General features: G+C 53.1%; 1 protein-coding gene across 5 annotated transcripts in view; it reads left to right on the forward strand.

Annotated features, from left to right (window-relative positions):
* The window catches only part of PFKFB3 (6-phosphofructo-2-kinase/fructose-2,6-biphosphatase 3), a 27,677-nt gene extending 9,031 nt beyond the window's left edge, over positions 1–18,646 (forward strand). The window contains exons 2-17 of one of the 5 annotated variants that reach the window (XM_008592552.1): positions 299–424; positions 888–984; positions 1,630–1,696; positions 2,157–2,231; positions 2,541–2,597; positions 4,618–4,742; positions 5,074–5,281; positions 5,645–5,791; positions 5,902–6,006; positions 7,590–7,719; positions 8,234–8,296; positions 8,397–8,461; positions 10,167–10,340; positions 12,286–12,308; positions 14,554–14,606; positions 16,000–18,646. In XM_008592552.1, the coding sequence (XP_008590774.1) occupies positions 299–424; positions 888–984; positions 1,630–1,696; positions 2,157–2,231; positions 2,541–2,597; positions 4,618–4,742; positions 5,074–5,281; positions 5,645–5,791; positions 5,902–6,006; positions 7,590–7,719; positions 8,234–8,296; positions 8,397–8,461; positions 10,167–10,340; positions 12,286–12,308; positions 14,554–14,596 (1,505 nt within the window). In that variant the 3' untranslated portion in view covers positions 14,597–14,606; positions 16,000–18,646. Of the gene's footprint in view, positions 1–298; positions 425–887; positions 985–1,629; positions 1,697–2,156; positions 2,232–2,540; positions 2,598–4,617; positions 4,743–5,073; positions 5,282–5,644; positions 5,792–5,901; positions 6,007–7,589; positions 7,720–8,233; positions 8,297–8,396; positions 8,462–10,166; positions 11,123–12,285; positions 12,309–14,553; positions 14,607–15,999 lie in introns of those variants that run through there. The other 4 variants (XM_008592554.1, XM_008592553.1, XM_008592551.1 and 1 more) reach the window with 4 other exon arrangements.
* Positions 18,647–20,681: the final 2,035 nt, after the last annotated feature.

Raw genomic sequence — 20,681 nt, forward strand, 5'->3', positions numbered from 1 at the left:
GTTGCGATCTGTTGCCGGTCACGAAAAAAGACAAAAAGGAAAAAAAAAAAAAAAAAAGCCAGGGGCTTTGGGATGGGGAATGACCAAAAAATTTTGGTGAGATTCTTTAAAGTGTGTTGTTGGGTGTAGACTCTGTTCATCCTTTTGTCAGTGACAGCTCTCTTGGTTGTTTCTTGCAGCCTGTGGGCCAAAGCTGACCAATTCCCCCACGGTGATCGTCATGGTGGGCCTCCCTGCCCGGGGCAAGACATACATCTCCAAGAATGTCAGTGACAGCTCTCTTGGTTGTTTCTTGCAGCCTGTGGGCCGAAGCTGACCAACTCCCCCACGGTGATCGTCATGGTGGGCCTCCCTGCCCGGGGCAAGACATACATCTCCAAGAAGTTGACCCGCTACCTCAACTGGATTGGTGTCCCAACAAAAGGCAAGGCTGGGGGAGTCTGCTGGGTGCTACGACCCTGCTGGCTGGTCCCCTGCATCCGCACAAACCTGACCTTCCATCTCTGGCTACTGGCGCTCACAGGCAGGACTCTCCTGGGCGGGTCTGTCCCCTGGTGGTGGAGTCGATCCTGCTTCCCACCCAGCTGTGTCCCCACCATGCTGGATCCACACCCTTCCTTTTATGTTGGGGTGGTTCTCTCCCCGGCGAACTCTGGCCACCTCAATTGGTGTGGACCTGTTTCCTTTACATCGTGCTTAGTTGTAATCCTCCTCTATGACTGTTCCAAAGTGCTCCGTGCCCTCGAGGACACTTTTATGAATCTCTGCTTGGTCTTTTCCCTAGATGGGCAGTGTCTTGAGGGTGGGGCTGGCTTTCACCTGTCTGCTCCCACTGTGCCCAGAGCAGTGCCCCTGACCTTGGCTTTGTTTCTTTTCCTGATGTGCAGTGTTCAACGTGGGGGAATACCGCCGCGAGGCCGTGAGGCAGTACAGCTCCTACAGCTTCTTCCGCCCCGACAACGAGGAGGCCATGAGAGTCCGAAAGTACGCGTGAGCCGCCCGCATGCTGCTAAGCGCTTGTGCGGGAGGGACAGAGGGGCCTGTGCGTGGCTCTCCGCCGGTGGCCGTCCGCTCTGGCTGGTGTTAGGACATGCCTCTCAGCCTCTCTGAGACTCTTTGATCTGTTCCAGATGGTCTAGCTCAGCTGATGTGAGACAGGGCGGTAGCAGTCACATCTCTTTGAAAGGAAACAGGGTCCTTTTCATGGGAAGTCATCTGTTTACATTTGCAGAGCATTTCCTTTTTAGCACAGTGATCATGAAATCCTAGTGCAAAAGTGCTCCACCCTGACTCCTGGGAAAATCCCCTGGGGAGCTTGTAAAGATCTGATGCCAGGCCCTGCCCAGGCCAGCTCAGTGAGAGCCTGTGGGTGGGCTCTGGGTGTCTGTTTTTTCACAGCTCCCCAGGGGAATGATTCCAGGGTGCAGCCAGGCATGAGACCACCCCTGAGGGTGCCTGGGCCTCAGATTGGAAGCCTCTGGGCTGCAGGAAGGGCTGGGTGCTGAGCAGATCAGAAATACTATAGCCCGGTCGTTGTGCTGCGTTCTGGGGCACCTGCCAGGGGTTGCCAGGTCTCCCCTGGTGGGTGGGCCATGCTGATGTGTGCCTTGTCTTTGTTGTGTGTTGCAGGCAGTGTGCCTTAGCTGCCTTGAGAGATGTCAAAAGTTACCTGACAAAGGAAGGGGGACAAATTGCAGTAAGTCTGGGGAACAGAGCAGGATGGTGGGTCACTGGCCTGAGCTACCGCGGGGATGCCGCAAACCGGCACAAGTGCCTCTCTGCTGAGGGTTGAGGGGAGCAGGTGCTGGAGCAGCCCAGTGACTCGGGGAGGTGGTTGTGGGGTGGAGTCAGGGACATAGTCAGGGTGTGCTCTGTCTCCCACCTCCCAGGCAGGCAGGACCTGGGTTGCTGCTATGGTAGCTGGTGGCCCCTCCAGGTGGACCTCCGCCCTGACGTGTTTGTGTGTTCTCTGGGACTCTTCCACCCCTCCCCCCATCCCTGAGTGCTGTGGGCACTGGAGGGCACAGTCTCTCCTGGAAGCATGTTTTAGGGCTTATTCCTGGGAATGACAGGTCTGACTTGCTTGGTAGTTTTGGTAAATATAGTTAAACTCAAACTTGGATTTTTTTATCCCGGCCCTTGTCCCTCCTTATCAGGTTTTTGATGCCACCAATACTACACGAGAGAGGAGACACATGATCCTTCATTTTGCCAAAGAAAATGTTTTCAAGGTGAGCCAAACATCTTATCTTGCCCCAGAGAGCTCAGAAGAGAGGAAAATTCCTCAGAGACTATTTCCTAGTTCTGCCTGCTCCATCACCTCCTGCAGCTCAAGTTTTGCTGCCTAAAACTAGGACCTTCCTTGTGGCAGGACACTGAAGGTCTTGGCAGCATCCCTGCATTGGGGAGGGCGGAGCACGTGGGCATGAGTAGGCAGTTCTGTCCTTGGGGTCTACCGCATGTGATGACATCACAGTGAGAGCAGAGTGGCCCTTGGGGGCATTGGTTGTCTACTGATGGTCCTGTCTTACTTCCACCAGGCGTTTTTCATCGAGTCTGTGTGCGACGACCCCACAGTTGTGGCCTCTAACATCATGGTGAGCAACCAGGAACCCCACTCCTGTGCAGTAGCTTAGACCACCGGGATGTTGGCAGTCCTAGAAAAGTGGGAGCGTGGGTCAGGCCCTGGAAAGTAACTAAGCCTAGAAGGAGCCGCCCCTGCCAGCTGGTTGTGGAGTGTGTCTGAGGGGTGGATACAGGGACGTCAGAAGTGCACAGCAGTGTTTAACCTGGAGGCCCATTCCGTGACCTGGACTGGCTCTGTCCAGGGCCTTGGTGGACAGCCGGCAGTATGCAGTCACAGTTGGGGCTTAGGAGGTACTGTGGGGAGACCGAGAGCAGTTTCTGTAGGTGGCAGGAGCTCAGCTTCGTGGTAGGGCAGGGCTGCCTGGGACGAAGGGCAACCCACCCTCCAGACATGAGGGATGCTGCGGCTGATGTCTTGCTGTTAAGGCCCCTGATGGGTGAGGATGTCTGTGTTTCGACAAGAGCCGATAGGACTCAGCAGCCTGGAGGCACAGTTCCCAGCCTTGGGAAGGAGGGCCATGGAAAGTTATCTCCCTCCTAATGCATCTAACGAACCTGCAACATGCCCTCCTCCTGGTCTCCCCTGTGCCCAGGGGAGCTTGCCCGGGTAAATTGGGGGCAACTGGCAGTGTAATTTGATTCCGTGTTAAGTTTTATCACTTGATAGCAATATATCATACACAGGAACGGTTACTATGAAGACTTTATCACAGGTCAGCTTCTCATGCTGTAGATGGTTTTCTCTCCAGCTTAGCATATGAGAGAATAAGACATATCTATAAAGAAAAGCAGTTCTGAATACTTTTTCTTTTTTTTTTTTGGTGGCTGGCTAGTGTGGGGATCTGAACCCATGACTTGGTGTTATAAGGCTGCGTTCTAACCAACTGAGCTAACCGGCAAGCCCCTGAATACTTTTTATACAGAGAATGCTGTGGTTTTGCTGCAGACAAACACAAGGGGTCTAGAAAGTTCATGGAGAGATTCGTGTTATCTTTTAATTTCATTTTTCTATGAACATTTTGAAGTACCCTCGTACGCATCTTTAAAGGGGATGCAAGGTGTGTGCTAACTTCCTGTGTTGGTCCTTTTCTCCAAGGCAGTGGAAATGTTTACAGGCATTTCTAAGAAATGAGTTCATATTTCAGGAAGGGCTATTTGAATTGTAGAAAATTAGTTCAGATTTGTTTCAGTGAGTCCAGAGGAAGAGGCTCAGAGTGCGTGGAAACAGACTTTGCAGTCATCTAAACAAAGGTCTTGCTGTCTTTCTTTGGTTTGGCTCTGCCTGTGCCACTTGGTAGCGAAACTCGTGCAGCTGTAGAATCAGTTCTTCCCAGTGGGGAGCTGCCCGTGGCCTTTGTGGGAGCTTAGCGCCTGTCTCATCCCGCAGACACAGTGAGCACGGGCTCTGACTCTCGATGTGCAGAAACCTCTTTCTCTGATTAAACCTCAAAGCAGCTTTGCAGGTTAGGCCCAGGAGTTTGTGAACTTAGGTTTTATTTTTTTGTGGTAGAATATACACAATGTACAATTGACCATCTTATCCTTTTTTTTTTTTTTGGCTTAATACGTAACAGTTTATTTTTTATTCTCAAAGAGTCCACCACAAGTCCATCAGCTCTCCAGGAGCCATTTTTAATGGTTCACTGGCATTAAGTACAGGCAGAGGTGTTCATTGCAGAATCCCTTGGGTTTCTGTCTCTGTCCTTCCAGCCACAGGTCTCTGTACCCCCCGGGCATCCTCCCTGTGTAATTATCAGGCTATGAATTCAGCCCCATTTCTTTCTTTTTCCTCTTAAGCGCTGGGTAGGATAATCTTTACAGGTCTCTGTACCCCCCGGGCATCCTCCCTGTGTAATTATTAGGCTATGAATTCAGCCCCATTTCTTTCTTTTTCCTCTTAAGCGCTGGGTAGGATAATCTTTACTCTGAGCCTTTCTGTGCTTTTCCCCTTTTGAGAGCCCCAAATCCTGCTTAATCTAAGCAGAAAGCCTTCCAGCGTGATTCATCAGCTGCCTCTTTGTGGTGTTACAGGAAGTGAAAATCTCCAGCCCGGATTACAAAGACTGCAACTCGGCAGAAGCCATGGACGACTTCATGAAGAGGATCAGTTGCTACGAAGCGAGCTACCAGCCCCTCGACCCCGATCACTGTGACAGGTACTGCCTGGGCGGCTGTCTTTGAATTACTCCTGTTGCTCCTAGTTGCCTTTATCAACCCTCTTTAAAAATGTCTTTTTAAAAAAAATCCTTGATTACAAACCTACATTCCGTGTAAATCTCTATTCTGATACTGTGTTGAAGTATAAAGAAGCAGATGAACATTCAAGCCCCATCTTGATACTGTCCCTCTGATAGTCCCTTTATTTAGGCGTGTACGGCCTGACGCTGCAGTTTACTCAGGGAAGGGTCTTCTGGAGATCGGCCAGGCCCCGGGGCTGGGTGTGCTGTGCCATACAGATCGGGGGTCCCTGCTGGTGTTTCTCTGCAGGGACTTGTCGCTGATCAAGGTGATCGACGTTGGCCGGAGGTTCTTGGTGAACAGAGTCCAGGACCACATCCAGAGCCGGATCGTGTACTACCTAATGAACATCCACGTGCAGCCACGCACCATCTACCTGTGCCGGCATGGCGAGAATGAGAACAACCTCCAGGGCAAGATCGGGGGTGACTCGGGCCTGTCCAGCAGGGGCAAGAAGGTAGGAGGGGAACAGGCAGGGGCTGGGGGCTGGGGGCGGCAGGAGTGAGCCCCGTCCATCTGCAGGAAAGCGGCGGGGGCTGCAGGCTGGGTGTTTTCTGCTGCTGCTTATTACTGTGCTCACTCTGTGTGCGTGTGAGTGTGTGAGTGAGAGTGGACTGGACAGGGGAGGGGAGCGCCGAGTCTCCTGGGCTCTGAGGAAGGGTACATCCTGTGGGGTTGGCCATCCTCGATGGCTGTCAGGCCCCCCACCGTCTCACCAGGGCAGCATAACTCTCTGTGGGGTGGGTGCCCCTGCCCCTGCCTCCCAGAGGATAGGCAGGAGCTGGACCCCAGCGCACCCTCTTCCCCCATGCCCTCGCAGTTTGCCAGTGCCCTGAGCAAGTTTGTGGAGGAGCAGAACCTGAAAGACCTCCGGGTGTGGACCAGCCAGCTCAAGAGCACCATCCAGACGGCGGAGGCGCTGAAGCTCCCCTACGAGCAGTGGAAAGCGCTCAACGAGATCGATGCGGTGAGGCCGGGCCACATGGCCCTGGGGGGGGGTGGCATCGCCCTGGGGGGTTCTGGGTGGCCCCTGTGGGCATGCTCCCTTGAGTGAGTGACCGCCGGGTGTCTCCCCAGGGTGTTTGTGAGGAGCTGACCTATGAGGAGATCAAAAATACCTACCCCGAGGAGTACGCGCTGCGTGAGCAGGACAAGTACTACTACCGCTACCCCACAGGCGAGGTGAGTGCCTACCCTGCCCCCTCCCTCTGCAGGCCTCTGTGCATTGGGGTGGGGGTGGGGGGACCCTACGGGACCCCTCCAGGGAGGGCACCTCACTCACTCTCCTGATCGGTTCTGGGGTTTTTCCTGCCACTTCCACCTGGGAATCAAGTCTTCCTAAATGGAACCTTGTAAACAGCCCCCAGAGCAGTGCCGGGTGTGTTTCCTACAAGCAGAGCGAGAGATGTGTTTCTCTGATGGTGCGTGGAGTGATGTGGGAAAGGACAAGGTGGAGGATGAAAGTCGCTTGGGACAGGGGTTTTTCCTGGGCCTGCAGGCAGGCCACCACGAGCTGTCACTGGAGGCACATGGGACATGGGATGCTTGCAAGACCCTGGTCAGGAGGGGAGGGAAGGAGATTGTAGAGGCCCCCGGCATGAGCAGGAGCCTCGCTGGTCTTCTTTTTTGAAGTCATAACCCTACCCCCACTTTTTACATTTGCTTATCGATATAAAATTCACATAATACAAAACCCACCACGTTAACCATGAGAAAGTGTAGAGTCAGTGGTTTTGATATATTCACGATGCTGGCAACCATCACTCATTCCAGAGCGTTTCCCTCATTCCATAAGGAAACCCCATACCTGTTAGCAGTCCCTGTTCCTCCCTGTCCCCAGGTCTACTTTCTGTCTCTGGATTTGCCTCTTCTGGACATTTCATATACAGTTGACCCTTGAACAACACAGAGGTTGGGGCACTGAACCCCCTCACAGTCAAAAATCCATGCCTAACTTTTGACGCCCCCAACACTTCTAATAGCCTACTGTTGACCGGAGGCCTCACCCATGACACCAACAGGCGGTTCACACACATTTTGTGTGTTCTATGTATTCTGTACTATATTCTTATAAAGAAAGCTACAGAAAAGAAAATATTAAGAAAATCATAAGGAAGAGAAAACACATTATAACACTGTACATGTATTTCTTGAAAAAAGTCTGCATGTAAGTGGACCCGGCCGTTCAGACTTGTGTTGGTCGAGGGTCAGCTGGAAATGGAATCCTACAGTCTGGGTGGCCTTTTGTGCCAGCAGAACATTTTCAAGGTCTGTCTGTGTTGTGGCGTGTCAGGACTTCATTCCTTTTTGGGGCTAGTATCCCACTACAGCCCACCCCTTCCCACACGCCACTGCCCCACACCCTTGGAGGGGGGTGCTCAGAGGGGGGATGGCAGGTGTAAGTCCCCTTGGAGGGTTGCTCCAAATGCAGAGCTCACCAGAACATTTTCAAGGTCTGTCTGTGTTGTGGCGTGTCAGGACTTCATTCCTTTTTGGGGCTAGTATCCCACTACAGCCCACCCCTTCCCAAACGCCACTGCCCCACACCCTTGGAGGGGGGTGTTCAGAGGGGGGATGGCAGGTGTAAGTCCCCTTGGAGGGTTGCTCCAAATGCAGAGCTCACCACCCAGGGGAGGGAGGGATGGCTTCGTCAGTGGACCTATCACGTGCTCTCTGACCTATAATGCGGGGTGCTGTGGGTGGTGGCTGAGCTCTTCCTGGGTGCCCTCTGCTCTGACGCGGTGTCCCTGTCCCTCTGCGGCCAGTCCTACCAGGACCTGGTCCAGCGGCTGGAGCCGGTGATCATGGAGCTGGAGCGGCAGGAGAACGTGCTGGTCATCTGCCACCAGGCTGTCCTGCGCTGCCTGCTGGCCTACTTCCTGGACAAGAGCGCAGGTGCCGTGGCGGGTGGTGCCCAGGATGGAGGGGGGAAGCTGTCGTTTCACACCACAGACAGATGCTCCATAAAATGGCTTCTGAAAACCCTCAGCTTCATTCATCTTGAGGTCTTTGGGTTTGGCGTGTGGAGTGGGGGCAGCTTTTCTCTTCCACCTGCCTCCAGGGAGCAAACAGCCCAGAAAACTCTGATGCTACTACTAAAATTTTAAGTCTTGTGTCTGTCTGAGGTTCACCTCTATCCCTAGACAGACCTAAATTGTTTGGGGAATGCCTTATATTTTTTCAATTCTAACTCGGCATGAGGGTGGCTTTTTGGTTTGTTTGATTGTGTTTTTTTGGCTAGGTGTCTTTTTCTAGGGCCTGGGTGCCTGGCGGGGGTGGGGGTGGCTGCCCTATGCAGGCATGGCTTCAGAGGGTCCACACGTGTCAGGAGCTCGCGTGCTGGGCCTGCAGGGGTCCCTCCATGCCTCAAGTCTCATGTCTAACTGTGGGACTGTTTCTCTCTCCTCAGAGGAGATGCCCTACCTGAAATGCCCTCTTCACACCGTCCTGAAACTGACACCCGTCGCCTATGGTGAGTAGCGGCCCTGCCAAGCTCTGCCCCTCGGTGGCTGTGGGCAGGAAGTGGCTGTCCTTTAACAGAAGCTGTCCTCTCTTCTGTCCCATGTCCCCAGGTTGCCGTGTGGAATCCATCTACCTGAACGTGGAGTCCGTGAGCACACACCGGGAGAGGCCAGAGGTGAGTGTGGGCCCCTCAACACCCCCAGCCTGGCCCTCATCATGCAAAGGGCTTTCGTGGAGGGAGGGGACCCCTCAGAAGTCCCTGTGACTGGCGACCCGTCGAGGCCAAGGCGGCCTTCGCTGGGCTCTCAGGAGGGTGGTTTCTTTGCAATCGTCTGGCCAGCCGCCTTCCCTGTTGCTTCTGCAGCTCCTCTGCGCTCCTGCCCTTCCTTCCTGTGGCTGCTCAGGATCTTCTTTCTCTGTCTTTCCACGCTCTCTTCCCCCACTCCAACTTGACCCCAAGTACTAAATAGCAAGATACGTTCTCTAATTTGAAACACAAGCGTAGCACAGTTATTGTTGCCTTTTCTTTCTGGGTGGCTAAAACTGTGCTCTCAAGTTCCAGAGACACTGGTCCACACAGCGTCAGCAAGACAGCGTGACTGTCTGCACGGGTGTAGGTACAGACTCGCCAGGAACAGGGTCATGTGGAGAAGGGATGTGTCCGAAAGAGCGACAGGCATGAGGGTGGTGGATAGACGTTTTCAGGAGACCCCAAGGCCCGGCTGTCATTTTCACCTTGGGGAGGCCTGACATTTGGTGGTCGGTCAGGGCACACTTGTCACTGAGTGGATGGGCTCCCTGCTCAGGGGTGTGTTGTGAAAGCAAGTTTGAACACACTTCATGCAGGCTGTTGAAACACAATGCTTTGCAGCACTAGTCAGCCCTTGCTCTCACACCAAGCATGACTTTCTGTCTGTGGAGTTGCCCAAAACAGGTGACTTCCCAATCCCAAGGAGCTTGGCTATCAGAATGTGGCAGCGAGGGGACGAGAGATGTCAGCCCAGTTAACTGCCCAGTCTCTGCTGGCAGTTGCCTGGCTGGTGACTGAAGCCAAAGAGGATGATGTCCCTTGGCTGTCTTGCCCAGCCCCTGTACCCCCTCCTCTTCTGAGCAGGGGTAACCAGGGGCTGCCCTTACCTGAGCTGTGAGCCTGGATCCCGCACGCGCTCCGCACTGGGGTCAGGCCTGAGCCAGCTCCTGTGGTCCCGGATGCTTCCCGGTGGAGAATGGAGACAGGGCTGTGACAGAGATCGACCCCAACTGTGAGGCTCCTGGCCACTGCTTCAGGGACTCCCGGGGGCCCTGCTCCATCAAATGGTCCCTCAGGTTGGAAGGTTGGTGTCTGGTCCCGGCCGGCAGCTCTGCTTCTGCAGATTTTCTGCATCTGGTCTCCTGGCTGGTTTTGAAGCCTCCACGTCCCGTTTTGAGCCAGGGATTGTTTATGTGAGGATGAACGCTCCATGTGTGCTCTGCAGATCCAGGCTCAGTGGTCAGGTCAGCTGTAGGGAGTCGTGGTGACACCTCCTCCTCCGCTGCTGTGAGCCCAGACCCGGCCTCTCCTCCCAATCTGTCCTCCTCTGCTCTCTGGGAGACTGGAAGCTAGGTTCTTCCCCTTGACCTCGCTCTCTGCTGGGATCGTAATCATTTCCTTCCCTGCTTTGCAAACGTCGCATCTGTCCATGTGTGTGTCCTTTGGAACAGTCATCACCGGCTCTTGCTGCCTGGGAGTCACAGCGCATGTGGTGGTCGTGGCCCAGGGCCACTTGCCTTGGTCGATCTTGCATCTCTAGAGTCCAGGAGCAGAGGAACTTTTTTGTGGCTTATTTACCTCCCCCTCCTCGTAACTGTCGCCTTCTCTCTTTTGTCTTTGTCTCGCTTAGGATGCAAAGAAGGGACCTAACCCGCTCATGAGACGCAATAGTGTCACCCCACTAGCCAGCCCCGAGCCCACCAAAAAGCCGCGCATCAACAGCTTTGAGGAGCATGTGGCCTCCTCCTCTGCTGCCCTGCCCGGCTGCCTGTCCCCGGAGGTGCCCACCCAGCTGCCTGGACAAGTCAGTGGAACCCCTGTCTTTCTGGATGGGGGAGCGGCCTGGGGCGAAGGCCTCAGATCGTGCATGTGCTGTGTCCGTGTGGATGCCTGTGTCGGTTGTACGTGTTGCGAGTTTGGGGGTGTGTGCACACACTCGTGTGTTGGGGTGGAACGTGAGAAGCCCCTCTAAGGTTGAGACACTGGGGGCCTTTCCCTTCTGAGGATGACTGGGACTTTGCTTCCTTTCTGAGGACATGGACTTTACTGGGCAGAACCAGGCAGAGCAGAAGAAATAGTGAGATGTCCGGGTCTCCTTCACATTCTTCTTTTGTTTTTGTTTTCTTTTTGGCCACTGGCTGGTACAGGGATCCGAACTCTTGACCTTGGTGTTACAACACCACGTTCTAACTAACTGAGCTAACCGGCCAGTCCTCCTTCACATTCTTGAGTAGCTATTTTTCAAGCAAAGTCAACAGCAAACCCCCCCAGTCCAGAAGTCTGCATTCAGCTCTGGACCTGCGGGCGTCCGTCCATGTGGGCTGAGGACATCTTTTCTGTCCCACCTCATGGCTGAGTATTTCATCTACCCTCTTCCCTTGTCACCACTCCGTTCCAGAAGAGCTGTGGTCTCACAGGCCCTGGATCCAGCCTGGCAGCCTGGCCCTCAGGCTGGATAACTGGGAAGGAGCCACTTTCTCACATCATGTAGTTATTTCAGCAGGTAGTAAAAAACCAAAAAGCCCCCCAAACCCGATCGGATTTCACTTATTTTATTAGATCTGAAGATTAAAGGCTGGAAGATTTTGGTTGTAAGGCATTAAGATTTGTTTCAGGGCTGGCTGGTTAGCTCTGGTGGTTAGAGTGTGGTGCTGGTAACACCAAGGTCCAGGGTTTGATCCCTGTACTGGCCAGCTGCCGAAAAAAAAAAAAAAATTTGTTTTCAGAAAACCAGTCTTTTCCTCAAACACAGCCAAATATATGAGATGTGGAAACCTCTGGGCTCAAATTTAGGTACCTCCTGAGGGTTCCCCCCACCCATGTCTGGCTTCTCACAACTAACTTGTGAGCTAAATTCTGAATTGGGTTGTTAATGAGCTGATATCAGGGCCACGTTGGCACCTTCTCTGCAGCCTGCCAGCACTTCTGCCTATCCCCAGAGCCTCCTTGTACCTGGCCGTGTCTGGACCGTGACATGGGGAGAGTGTGGGAGCCTGTGAAGGTCACTAATCCTCTCCAGGCCTCGGTCTCCTCATCTGAGGAATGGGGGAATAGCACCTACCTAGGAGCCAGAGCACATGAGGAGATTCATGCCACGTGCCTGATGTGGTGCCGGGCGTGTGGTGAGGGCCCTGTGAGGTGAGGTGGTCGTGGCCAGCCGGAGCCTGCAGACCTGGCTACGGGTGTAGCTCTGCAACTGGTGTGAGCCACGAGCATAGGATTTATGTTTTTTTATTTTCTGGCAGCTGACTGGTACAGAGATTGAACCCCAGACCTTGGTGTTATCAGCACCATGCTCTAACCACCTTAGCCAACCAGCCAGCCCCACGAGCTTAGGATTTTAATTGCCAGGTTACTTCACCTCCCAGGCCCTCTGTCTTCTTAGCTTTGCAAATGAGGGGTAGGACTGGGGGATGTCTCATAAATGTTCCTTCAATGAAAGCTGAGCGGAACTGAAAGGGTGTCTTCATGACATTCTGTTCTTCTGTAAACGTGGGGGCGTATTTGGAAGTTCAGAGGCCACTTTTGTGTAGATGTGGGGGAACTAGTCTGGGCAGGGGTGGACTGTGCTGACCCCAGCCATGGAGGACATGGGGGCAGGGGTCCTCTCCCCCTTTAGAGCTGGCTGCCCCTGAAGTTGACAGGACAGCCCTGTAGGGTGGCCAGGTGCGGGAGGTTTGGCCGGGCTCTGTCTCAGTAGATCTTGCCCTGTGTCCCGACTGACTTCTCTCTACTTTTTCTCTCTGCAGCCTTTGCTAGGGAAAGCCTGTCTGTAAGTATTTCTGAATAATTCTGCTGCTTACACCTATTTCTTCTCACTTGCTGATTTGGCCTCCTGCTTCTTAAAATATTGAGGATAAGGATAGTTTCTGTGAAGTCTGAGGTCTTCCGTGATGGGAAGCGGGAGAGGGATTCGTGGATTTTGGGGGAAGGGTGCAGCTGGCTTTCCTTGTGTCCGATGCTGCTGCTTCACCGCAGGCTCCTCCGTCCCTCTGGGTTCCAGGTTGTTGTGTGTAGCGGCTGCAGTCTGGGCTTGGCATATGTCCAGATGTTCCCTCTTGGAGTCAGGTTTGGTGATGAGCTAGGGCTGCACTTGCTACCATTGCCTTTGAAGCTCCCTCCCCTCCGCTAGGAACGTCCTTTCATTTTGAAAGGAAAATTTGCCCAGAACCTAATCTGCAGAACATGTACATGAGGACGCACTTGGGTGGGGTGTGGGGTGTGGGAGGCCGGAGCCCTGCAGCCTCCCTGCCCTCCGAGAAGCCCCCTTACCCTGTACAGCTGCGTGTGGCAACCGCCCTTCGGGATCTGGTTGTCCTGTGTGGGAACCTTCTCGGTGTGATGGTCGGGTTCAGGATTAGGCGCTTTCTGGGTCATTGTGAGCTCCAGCAGCCACTGGGTAGACAGCTCCACAATTCCATCACTCCACAGACCCCCCGCCACAGAGGAGCTGAGGCCTTCCTGTCACAGAGGTTTAGCAACAGCCACCATAAAACATCACCCCCACCCTGCAAGTCACACCTCCCTGTTAACCCATTTTTGTTCATCTGGTTACCTTCACTAGTTTACGCAGAGACTAGAAAGGTTTGGGGAGCTGAGATGTGTGGCTTGTTTTGGGAAATCTGGAATGGGTGGCACCGGGCTTAGGTTGTGGTGGCATCCCATGTAGTGGAAGTGCCACGTGGGGCTTTATAGCTCACAAAGAATGTGCTGGTACATCCTCTACCTCTCTGGCCCTTAAACTAACCCCAGGGGGTTGGCAGGGCTGTCACTCCCCATTGAGTACATGAAGGCTGAGGCTGTGGACTTGTAAGTGGCAGAACCAGGAAGCTTCGGAAGGCTGGCCACGTCCTCTCTGCCAGCTCCCAGGGGTGGCCAGCGTGCTGCTCCCCCTCCGCTGTCCTGACGCCCCTGACCCCGCAGCCCTGGGTCCCTGCTGGCAGCTGCTGGGCTCTGGTTTACCTCCATAGCTGCTGCCTTGCAGCTGCTTGCTGGGTCAGTTTTGTTCAGCTAGCAGTATGCCTGTCCATGTGATGTCTGCCTTTAAAGAGTGAGATGTCATCACAGTCCAGTGCCTGTTACCCCCTGAAGCCAGCACTGCAGTGCAGGGGCTGCCCCTGGGCTAGGGGGTCTCCTGGCATGAAAACTCACCATTGGGGCGGCATCTTCTGCTTTGCATCTGTGCATGTCCTGTTCCTTTTGACCCAAATCTTCCTACTGGAAGGGGCTGTTTGGGTACACACCCCCCCTTCTAAAGTTGAACTTACCCATCTCTGAGGCTAATATCATAGTGGCTTTGACTGGAATCCCTCCAGTTCAGCAAGCGTAGGTCCTATGGACCCATTGCACTGGCTGTTTGGTTAGAATCCCTCTCTGGAGCCTGCAAGTCAGCCCAGTGTGGGAGTGGGACTCTGGGTCTGGGACTGTAGATTGGCCTGGTCCCAGTACCCAAAATTTATTGTCAAAGTCAGATGGAGCCAGATTTGCATCTTGGTTTTACTACTGCTGCTCTCTTTGGAACTCTGGGCAAGTTAAAGCAATTCTAGGACCTCAACTTCCTCATCTGTAAAATGGGATAATAACTTTATAAGGGGTTTGATAATGAAGGTGTAGCCACAGCACTTAGCAAATATCTGGCAACTACTACTTACGGCTGCTTTTGTGATCAGGAGGGTCTCGGTGCCCTGGGCCATGGGGGGCACTTCCAGGGCTCTGGGTTCTGATGTTCTGTGCCTTCTCTACCAGGCTGGTGGCCTTTCTTCTCAAGGGCAGCTGGAGCACTCAGACTGGGAATGGGGCAGTCCCCGAGGTCTGAAGCTGGTGGTCTTGGTTTCGTAGTAAAGTGCTCTACAGGGTCTTCTGGAGGCTGCTAGGGATACAGAGACCACCTGGCATTCCCAATGCATCCTTCGTTTTAAAATTTCAAATGCACACCAGTAAGAAAATTCTACTAAAGATGTTTTTTTTTTTTTTTTTTTTCCAACCTGTTTCTTCCTCTTCCCCACTCTGCTTGAAAGACGAACTGTCTGTCACATTTTCTCAAAGTTTTCTCCTTACTAACCTTGGAAAGGTAAATGATGGGTGCATGTCTCTCTGTCCCCTCCTGCATCTCTCGAGTCATGGCATCCCAGCATAGGGCGTCCTGGTCCATGTGCAGAGTGGCCATCGTGGATATGTGGCTCATATGTCTCAGTGCTGAGGTTTTAAGGGCAGTGCCATTGTCATGAGGTCCTTCAGTCTGTCTCCTCTCCCTCCATGTGTCCTGGGCTAGGGCCCCCAAGTGAATGGCATGGTGTAGCCCGGCCTGCATCTCTCTGGTGTTGTTGTTGCCTCTCCATCGTGTGTGGGTACATCTGAGGGCAGGCCAGAGCCAGCAGTGCAGGGGGAGGCGGCAGCCCCTCGCTCTCCCACCCATACCCTGGCTGGGGCTCTCTCTAGATGGGAGGACCCAGGGCACCCCCAGGAGACCCACCATCTCACAGAGGGATCCGGTCACCCAGGCTCCAGAGCCCAGCACAGATCTAAGCAGTGGCTATGGCACTGCCCAGGCCTGCAATTCCCTTCTAGAGACACCTGCAGACGGGCCCTCGCTTCCGCGTGGGGTGGGAGCAGGCAGCGGCGATCCTTCCTCTCTGTCTGCCTGGGCTCTGCTTTCTCCACTACCGCCTTAGTGGAGACACTCAGAATAAGACAGAATACTTTAAAAAATGGTATATGTCATTTTTTTGAAGGGTAGATTAGGGAGATCAGGGAAAGAGACCCCAGCAGTGAAGTGGCAGCAATTGTGTGTCCCCAGCTGATTTAAGAATATTTTTAAGGGGGTTTTGATACTGGCCAGTGCCTTGGGTGGGGCTTCCTGCCAGGGTCACTTTGATCAGAGCTGGGACAGAGCATTAGTGATGCAGCCTCCCCTGCCTGGCTCCCCACCTGGGTCTCCCTGCCGCGTCCAGCCATCCACGCATCACTGTGCTCCCCTCTCGCGCGTTCCCAGAATCTGGGTACGCAGAGCTGTGTGTGTGGCTCTTCTTCCACTGGAGCCACAGAAGGATCCTCTGCTTCTTCAGAGGCCCTGCTCGTTCCCTGCCTGGCCGTGGCTGGTGAAGGCCCTGGGCTTCTAAAGGACTCCTGAGGCTGCCGGCACCCAGCTCTGTCTGAGCCGTCGGAGCTGCTGGGGCCGGAGCCATGTGACCTTCCCCACTCTCCTTCCTGCCTCCTGCAGGCAGGCTACTGACCTTGTGCCCAGCTATCCCTGTGACACTGGGGACATCCTGCGTCATGTTCTGGGACCTGCCTGGGCTCTCTCCACCTGTCTGGTTGAGGACCCTTTTCTTGGGCTGTGTTCCTTGTTTGGGTGGAGGGAGGGGAAGAAGTCTCAGCTGCGTGGCTCTGAGCTTTCTGCTTTAGAAATACAGTCAGTGGCAAGTTGTAATCCCCTCTCCACTCCTCTTTTCTCCCCCGCACAGAATATGAAAGGCTCCCGGAGCGGCGCTGACTCCTCCAGGACACCCTGAAGCAGTGCATTGAGTTCCATTTCATTTCCATTTCTGCAGCTTAGCTTGTGCCTTTCCACCGACCAAGGCCAAGATGATCCCAAGGACTTTTGGAGTGGGGTGGGTGGAGTAGAAGGGGGTCTTGCTAATTGAATGGAACCTGTGCACGCTTCCCCCCCTCCCTGCCCTACCCACTACACTTCCACAGCCTGAGGGTGGCTGGGACTCCAGGAAGCTGTGTGGATCCGTGGGGTCCTCTGCTCTTGGGTCTTCCAGGGGTGTCTGACCTCAGAGACCACCACCCCCCGAGGCTTGGATGATTAGTAGCAGAGGAGGTGAGGGAGGGCCCTGCAGAGGGGACACCGCTGTGCGGTTATACTTCGTTTGTTTCTGTGATCTTGGCCTGGCATGTTGGTAGCCAGGGAGATGACACAGGCAGGAATCCTAAAATTTAGGACAGCTAGGTCCTGGTTGCTGAAGGTCAAGGGATGTTTAACCATGTCCATATGACTCCTTGTGCATACTGGCCCGGGAAGACACCTTGAGCACAACAGCCTTGGAAAAGTGCCGGAGGGTCCTCTTCTCCGGAGAAATCCCTGAGCTGCAACTGCCTGTCTGCGAAGCAGTCACACCCTGGCTCTCCCACATGTCCACACGCCTTCCAGGCCTGTGTTCTGCCCCTGAAGAAGACATCAAAGGACAGATGGGCTGTGCAGGTGAAAGGAAGTGTTCTGATGAAATACGGCCACTGGGCACCTGTCTCCTGGGGAGCTCTGTGGTCCCTCTGCTCTCCTGCCTGGACTTGGAGACACCGGAGAGAATCGGTCTTGGGGCTGCTTGTTTTTGCACTTTTCTCATGCAGAAGTATGACCTGGAAGTCACACCTTCTCTTCCGGAACATTGCTGTTTGGGGTTGATGCCCTTGGGGCTTGGGGGCTTGGAGGATGTGGGGAGGTGGGCGTGTCTAAGAGGTGGGCAGTGTCCGATTCATGGGGATCTCTGTAGAGGAGAAGAACCCCGGCTTGCTTCCTGCAGGACCGGCATCACTGCCCATGTTCCCCAGGTAGAGACGGTGGCCATGCAAGGCCTCACTCCAGGCTGCTTCCTTCAAGAGGGTGTCTGCATGTTTTGTCCAGTGTCTGAATACCTTGGGGTGTTCAGAAGCATGGAGCATGTCCTTGGCTTCCCTCTGTGGCATCTGTGATGTTTTTGCGGGTGTTGAAAGCAGGGCTAAGGGGACAGGTGTTCTCAGAACCTGTCGGTTTCTCCTTGTTGCCTCAAAACACTGGGGTTGGAGAGGGTGTCCTGTGCCCAGAAGGAGCAACTTGGAAGCTCAGCAGAATATGTCCAAATGACCCTCTTAAAAATGTCTCAAAGCTGGTGCCAAAGGTCACTTTTCTTTCTTGCCTTCTGCTTGTGAGACCTGAGACCCTTCCCCTCCTGGCTCATGGGGGTGTCCCAGGTGAGGGTGGGGGACCTAAGACACCTGAAGCTGGGAGTCGAGAGAAGAGCTATTTTTGTTTGTTTTTTGAGAGGAGCTTCTACAGAATGCATGTTTCCTGGGTAGGGATTAAGGGGAGTGGGGACATGCTTCAGATACCATACAGTCTAGTTTGTGGCTTTCACACCGGACCATTCCCATGTGACCCCCTTCAATTGGCTGTCTGCTTGAGAGGATGTCTATGTGTACATTCCTGGGCAGCTTGAGGCTCGGACTGTTGTCTCTCTATCCCAGTATCCTGAGTCGTGTGTGTGTGTGCATGTGCGTGTGTGCCGGTTGGTTGTATTTTTAGACAAAAGGGCCTGCAGCTTTGCTCTTGAGAACAGTTTATGTCCCACTCTCTGGCCTCATCCTCTCTGTAGCTGCCGGAGTTGACTCTTTGAATGTAGACTGTTCAGTCTGATCCAGGGAGGGGCTTCAGGAAGCTGTGTCCCCTCTCACCTCTGACTCCCTGAAATCCATATGTAGACAAAGGTTTTGCCTAACATAAGACTTTAGTTTATAAGGGCCTAAATGGGGAGAGAGGGAACCTAAATATGGACAGGAGGGGCGATCTTGGAGAAAGCAGAGCACTGCTGAATTTGAAAGCATGTAGTCACCTGACGTTGGAGGAGGCATGGGATGGAGGGGGCTTGAGCTGCAGTCTTGGAACTTTTGCTTCCTCTGAACCCCCCCCGCCCCCCCCCAAAAAAACCCGGGACCAATGTTTTTAACTTTGGATATTTGTTTTTGGGTGGATTTCCTTCTCTCCTTATTCTGTCCTGAGACCATGGGCAAAGCTCTGCATTTTGGGGGGAAAAGAAAAACTGTTTGAACCACACCAATGATATTTTCGTTTGTAATACTTGAAATTTATTTTTTTATTATTTTGATAGCAGATATGCTATTTATTTATTTAATATGTATAAGGGAGCCTAAAAATAGAAAGCTGTATAGATTGGGTTTAGTTGTTCATTGGCTTGGGGGCCTTTTATGTGTGACTTATGACTTCTCTGTGTTCTGTTTTTGTCTGAATTGATGACCTGGATGAAGCTATGCTAGCTTTCAAACAGGGGATGCCTTTCAGAAATTTGTATATTTTGCAGTTGCCAGACCAATAAAATACCTGGTTGAAATACACTGATGAAGTGCACTTCGGATTCTTTTATGGGGGGAAGAAGCGTCTTTAATTGACACGTACAGTCCGTGCACCCCTGAGTTCCTGGCCTCCCCTTCATTTTTGTCCTTTACACAAGACATTCAAATACCGATTGTCTAATGCCTGTGTTTGGGAAAGAATAAGCCATGTCATTTTTTAATTACTAGACTTCATTTTTTAAGGTTGTTTGAGGTTGACAGATGAGCAGAAGGACGGAGAGCTCCTGCATACCTCCTCTGTTAACACCTCGCGTTAGTGGGGTGCATTGGTAGAACTGATGAGATAGTGTTGGTGCATTATTAGGAACTGGAGTCCATGGTTTGTGTTAGGTTTCTGCCCCCTGTTGTACATTCATGGGTTTGACACACACATCACGCCGGGTATCTGCCACCACTGTGGTGTCGCACAAAACGCCCTGTTGGTTTTTATTCCTTTCCTTCTGAGTCCTTTCAAACAGCTGCAGCTCTTACACAGCACTCCATCCCACAGCAGGCCCCAGGCAGCAGTGTGGGAAGGTGAATTTCACTTCAGGTTCCTTTCACTTCCTGCCCTTCCCACCCCCTTCTTCCCTTTAAGTTCCCACAGGGAAAACTTCCATGAGCTTCTGCAGCTTTGCTGCTCATCAGTTCCCAGAAGCTGAGCCATTACTTCACCTCTGGGCTTCAGTGTGTTCATCCTGCAAACCCAGCAGGAGGGGGACTGAGTGAGAACATGTGGGGTTAAGGGACCCTGGGACATTTCTTTCGGGCTCAGCTGAGTCACTCTGCGGCTGTGGGGACAGGAAAGATGCAGCCTCTGGCTGAGCCACTTTTCCAGGCCTTGGGGGTGAGGCAGCCAGGCCCCTGGGGGCCAGTGCACCTGGGGGCCAGTGCACCTGGGGCATGCCCTGCCCTCTGCAATCTCCCTGCTTCCTCTGCCTGTTTCGGCATAACATTCATAACTCAATCTGTCCACTTCCCAAGCTTAAACCGCTGGAGAAAAGACACCCGCTTCTGCCCCGAGAGACACCGGGCCCTGGAGACTCGTGCTTCGTCCATTTGATCCATGGCTTCACCCCATGGCTGACCTGGCCTTGCTTGAGGGTGGCCCTGACTAGGCCAGTGTGGCTTCTTAGCCTTTTGACCTCCTAGCTGGGGGCCCAGCCAAACGGGGTTCTGCCTAAACAGTTAGAAGTCGGCGCCCATCGGTTGGAATTCAGTGGCTCTTAATCAGAGTTGCACATCACGATCCCCCGGGGAGATTGTCCAAAATGCAGACATCCTGGTCTCACCCTGGACGGTTGTAGCTTTTAATTTGAGAGTTCAAGGCACCTATATTTGGGGATGGGGGAGGGTTGTGGTGCCTTATGCGAGTCTGAGAGATACCAGTTGAAAACCAGTGGCCCAGACTGGCCATTATAGGTAACAGCACAGTGCATCCACTTATATGCTGTGTCCAGAACGGTCAGCCTCATGGCAGCAGAGAATGGGGGTTGCCAGGGGCTCTGGGGAGGGGGATATGGGGTGTTGTTTCTCAGTGGGTGTAAAGTGTCAGTTGCGCCAGGCGGAACAGTTCTAGAGATCTGCTATTCAACATAGTACCTATAGTTCACAATACGGTATTGTGCATTTTAAAATATGTTAAGAGGATAGATTTCAAGTTATCTGTTCTTACCAAACAAACAAACAAACAAAACCCAGAAGAACAGAAGGAAATTTTTAGTACCTTGGTTGTGGTGATGGTATCACAGGTGAATGCATAATGTTTTATAGATCAGTTATAGCTCAATAAAACTTTGAAAAAGAGAAAGAACACACACACACACACACACACACACACAGAGCAGGACTGTCCTGCAAATGTCTGCAGCTGTGCAGGGCAGCCTTGTTTACTGTGGTCCCTGGAGCAGAGGTGGGGACATAATGGTGGAGGAACAGCCTTCACTCCCGAGAAGTCTACAGTTTCTGGTGAGTGGAGTTCTTAAATGTGGAGGCATAGTTCCCTTAAAATGTGAGTGCATGTTCTCATAATAAGATT

Source organism: Galeopterus variegatus, unplaced genomic scaffold (assembly GCF_000696425.1).
Source record: "Galeopterus variegatus unplaced genomic scaffold, G_variegatus-3.0.2 Scaffold8023, whole genome shotgun sequence".
Taxonomy (NCBI): domain Eukaryota; kingdom Metazoa; phylum Chordata; class Mammalia; order Dermoptera; family Cynocephalidae; genus Galeopterus; species Galeopterus variegatus.